This window comes from Tupaia chinensis, unplaced genomic scaffold (assembly GCF_000334495.1).
Source record: "Tupaia chinensis unplaced genomic scaffold, TupChi_1.0 Scaffold149964_1, whole genome shotgun sequence".
Taxonomy (NCBI): domain Eukaryota; kingdom Metazoa; phylum Chordata; class Mammalia; order Scandentia; family Tupaiidae; genus Tupaia; species Tupaia belangeri.
The window spans coordinates 696,238-699,892 of record NW_006209805.1 but is presented as its reverse complement, the minus strand read 5'-3'; the positions used below and the strand labels follow the sequence as shown (position 1 = coordinate 699,892).

At 63.1% G+C, this 3,655-nt stretch overlaps 2 protein-coding genes across 2 annotated transcripts in view; one reads left to right on the top strand and one right to left on the bottom strand.

Moving 5' to 3' along the window:
* SBNO2 (strawberry notch homolog 2) overlaps nt 1–954 on the top strand; it is a gene marked incomplete in the record, with an annotated part of 40,961 nt that extends 40,007 nt beyond the window's left edge. The window contains 5 exon segments of the mRNA XM_027769563.1: nt 9–47; nt 141–272; nt 436–559; nt 562–654; nt 731–954. Of these exon segments, the coding sequence (XP_027625364.1) occupies nt 9–47; nt 141–272; nt 436–559; nt 562–654; nt 731–954 (612 nt within the window).
* Nucleotides 955–2,096: 1,142 nt separating this feature from the next.
* On the bottom strand, nt 2,097–3,245 carry GPX4 (glutathione peroxidase 4; the record flags this gene model as incomplete). The annotated part of the gene is given in 6 exon segments (XM_006172359.3): nt 2,097–2,323; nt 2,408–2,467; nt 2,581–2,605; nt 2,703–2,854; nt 2,953–3,097; nt 3,185–3,245. Coding segments are annotated over 6 exon segments (476 nt in total), but the record flags the coding sequence as incomplete, so codon positions are not given.
* Between the last annotated feature and the right edge of the window lie 410 nt (nt 3,246–3,655).

Genomic DNA, 3,655 nt, shown 5'->3' with positions numbered 1-3,655 from the left:
CCCGGGAGGTGCCCGGCCCCTACGGCGGCTTCTACCTCTCCTACAAGGTGGGTGGGGCCTGCACCCCAGGCACCCGCTCGGAGCCCCCACTCCTGCCACGGCCCTGGGGCCCTGCTCTGATGGTCTGCCCACCCGCCCAGGTTCGGGGCAACAAGCCCAGCTGCCTCTTGGCGGAGCAGAACCGCGGCAAGCACTTCACCGTGTACAAGCCCAACATCGGCCGACAGAGCCAGCTGGAGACCTTGGACAGCCTGTGCCGCAAGTTCCACCGGGTAGGCGGCAGCCGTCCCCCAGGGCAGGGCCCCTTCCCGGCTCCAGGGGGCGCGAAGGGCCCTCCCAGGATGCTCAGGCATGGGGCTGCTCAGTGCCTCAGTTTCTGCCGTGGCACATCTAATCCCTGGTGGCCCTGACCATGTCATGCTGCTTTGTCCCCAGGTGCCCCCAGAGGAGGCCAAGGAGCCCTGGGAGAGCGGCTACGCATACTCGCTGACGCACTGCAGCCACAGCGCCTGGTGAGGGCACCCAGGGCCCTGCCCACTCCCAGGCCAGGTGGGCGGGGCTAGTGTGGGGCCTGGGGGCGGGGCCTGGAGGCCAGGAGCAGCAGCTACCTACAGATCGTGCGCCTCAAGACCAAGGACAAGAAGAAGCAAGTGGGTGAGTGAGGGCCCGCTGCCCGCCTTCCCTGCCCCGCCAGCCACCCACGGCCCCGCCTGACCGCCCTTCCTCGCAGGCATCAAGGTCCCGGAGGCCTGCGTGCGCCGCGTGCGCACGGCCGACCCCGCGGCGCTGGCGCACCAGGGCTGCGACATCAACTTCAAGGAGGTGCTGGAGGACATGCTGCGCTCCCTGCACGCTGCGCCCGACGACACCCCGAGTCCGCTGGGGGGCGGCGTGGGGCCAGGGGCCGAGCGGCAGAGCGTCATCCACTTCAGCCCACCCTTCCCCAACTCCTAGCCCGTCCCCAACTCCTGGGCCGCACCTCGCCATCCGCCCAGTCCAGTCTGGCCCGGTCCAGCTGTCTGAGCGCCCCACTGGGCAGCGGTGAGTGGGGCTGGCCGACATGAGGGGCCTCCAGGCCTCGCCGCAGTGCCTTCCCGGCCCCAAGCCCTGGCAGGTCAGTACAGAACGCCTGCCTGGGTCCTCGGCTGCTGCAGGCCCCACTGAGGATGACCATCCGAGGCAGGGCCTGGGGTGGGGGCTGACTCGGTGCCTCTCCTTTTCCCCAGCCCATGCCTGAGCAGGGGCCCTGGGGACTGCTCTGGGCCAAAGGGTCCCTGGCTCCACCCCACCCAACTTACAAGTGCTCCCCAGGCCTGAACCCCTGAAATCCGTGGAACGGGGTGGTCCCGAGAGCTGGAAACTCAGGAAGCCTCAGGTGCTCAGGGCCTGCCATCTTGGGGGCTCCATGGGGCAGACCCCCAGTAATATATGCAATTATCTCCCACCCCTCCTCTGCCCCTAAGTTATTGCCCCTCCCCGCCCAGTCTGTTTCTAGCGTATTTATGACCCTGGTGTACATATGTAAAGAATCTTTTCTAAATACATGTGCCTTTTGCCTACTTCGGGTGTCTGCTGCTCCACTGCGGGACAGTGGTGGGTGGAGGGGACAGTTTCTCCTGGAGGGCACCTGCCCAGGGCAGCCCCCTCACCCTGCTGAGTCCTGTGGGTGAGGAGGGTCCCCAGGCTGGGAAACAAGGCCCTGCCCCAGCATCTTGGAGCAGCTGTCTGTCACTGTGTGGGGGCCTAGGGTCCCGATGCAACCCTCTCCCCCACACCCGGTCCCAGGAGGACTGCTGGGGCCTGGGGACGCCAGGCAGCTGGACTCCACCTCCCTGCACATGCCCAGGGCCTTCCAGCCCCTCCAGGCCTAGGGCACCCACACACCCTGGACCACGTGTGAGGCCAGGGGCAACCACACACTGCCTCCTGTGGTGCAGCCTCTGGCCAAAGAGCCTCTTAGGCTTATCTCCCCGGGAGCCGGCCCTTGGAGATTAGGAGCCAGGGACGGGAGGACCCAGATCCCAGCAGGCCAGGGCGCCTGACCCAGCGTGGGCGCCCCTGTGCAACCCCACGCCCCACGGTAAGAGGAGCCACAGGCACTTTAGTAGGTTTTATTCCCACAAGGCAGCCAGGGGTGGGGTGCCAAGCCGCGGGACCTTCCTCGGCGGGGTGCACGCCGGATTTCGGGTCTGCCCCACCAGCAGGCTGGTTTGCAGGCAGACCGTCATAGGTGCCGGTGGAAGGCGCCAGGGCGCGGCAGGGGGCTCTGGGTGGGGGCACACTTGTGGAGCTAGAGATAGCAGGGCAGGTCCTTCTCTATCACCTGTCGGGAGGGGCGGTGGGCCATCAGGGCGGTGCCTCTCCCCACCCCTCCCCTCCCAGTCCCACCAAGCCCACCTGCACCTACCAGGGGCTCTTCCATGGGGCCGTAGCGCTTCACCACACAGCCGTTCTTGTCGATGAGAAACTGCGGGAGACACAGGAAGGTCCCCAAGTGCCACTGGTATTGGGCAGGGCAGGGCTGGGCCTCCTGCGGCCAGGAAAACAGGCCCCTCCCCACCCCCAAGCCAAGCCCTTTACCTTCGTGAAGTTCCACTTGATCGCGCTGCAAGGAACGCAAAGAACAGAGGTGAGACCGCCAAAGGCCGCCCAGCCCCTCGGAGGCCGCCCGCGCCCAGGACCACCCGCCCAGGGCCACGCACTTTCCCAGCATGCCCCTCCCCTTGGGCTGGACTTTCATCCACTTCCACAGCGGGTGGGCGTCGTCCCCGTTCACGCAGATCTTGCTGTACATGTCGAACTTGACGTTGTAGCCAGCCGCGAACTCTTTGATCTCCGCGTTACTCCCTGGCTCCTGAGGCATCCAGAGGGGTGCAGGCTGGTGTGCAGGTACTGGACCGGTCCTGGTCTCAGGCCTCCACCCCACGCCCACCCAGGGGCTGCCGCACGCACCTGCCGCCCGAACTGGTTGCAGGGGAAGGCCAGGATACGTAAACCGCACTCAGCATATCGGGCGTGCAGGTCGACAAGCTGAGTATAGTTTACGTCCGTCTTGCCTCACTGCGAGGCCACGTTGGTCACGATGCACACGAAGCCCCTGGAAGGGTGGGGCGGTCAGGACCTGGGGTGGCCCAGCCCACCCGCGAGGCCAGGGTCGGCGGCAGCCCCCGCCCCAGGCACACACCGGTACTTGTCCAGGCAGACCGTGTGCCCGTCGATGTCCTTGGCTGAGAACTCGTGCATAGGGACTTGAAAAAATACGGATTTTGATGGTAACACTCTCTCTACTCAGCAACTGTTGACGCGATGCCTTATTATCCTGTGTGTGGCTATACATGAACTTTAGATAAGCAAACAGGTCCCTTTAGTTTAAATGATGTTACATTTATATAAGGTCAAAATCAGATCATCTTTGCTGTACTTGATATGAAATTATGTGTATTTTACAGTTAAATTTTTATAATTTTTTTAGTTGTTTGTTTTTGGATTTTTTTGTTTGTTTTGTTTTCTTTGTTTGTTTGTTTTTTGCCTTAGAGTGTGAGCACTTGCCAGAGAGAGACAGACAGAAAGGAAGAAAGTGAGAAATTCCCCACCCGTGCATATGGCCACACCGCAATCCCGTCTTCTCCACTTTTCTTCTTGGAATCTAGTCATG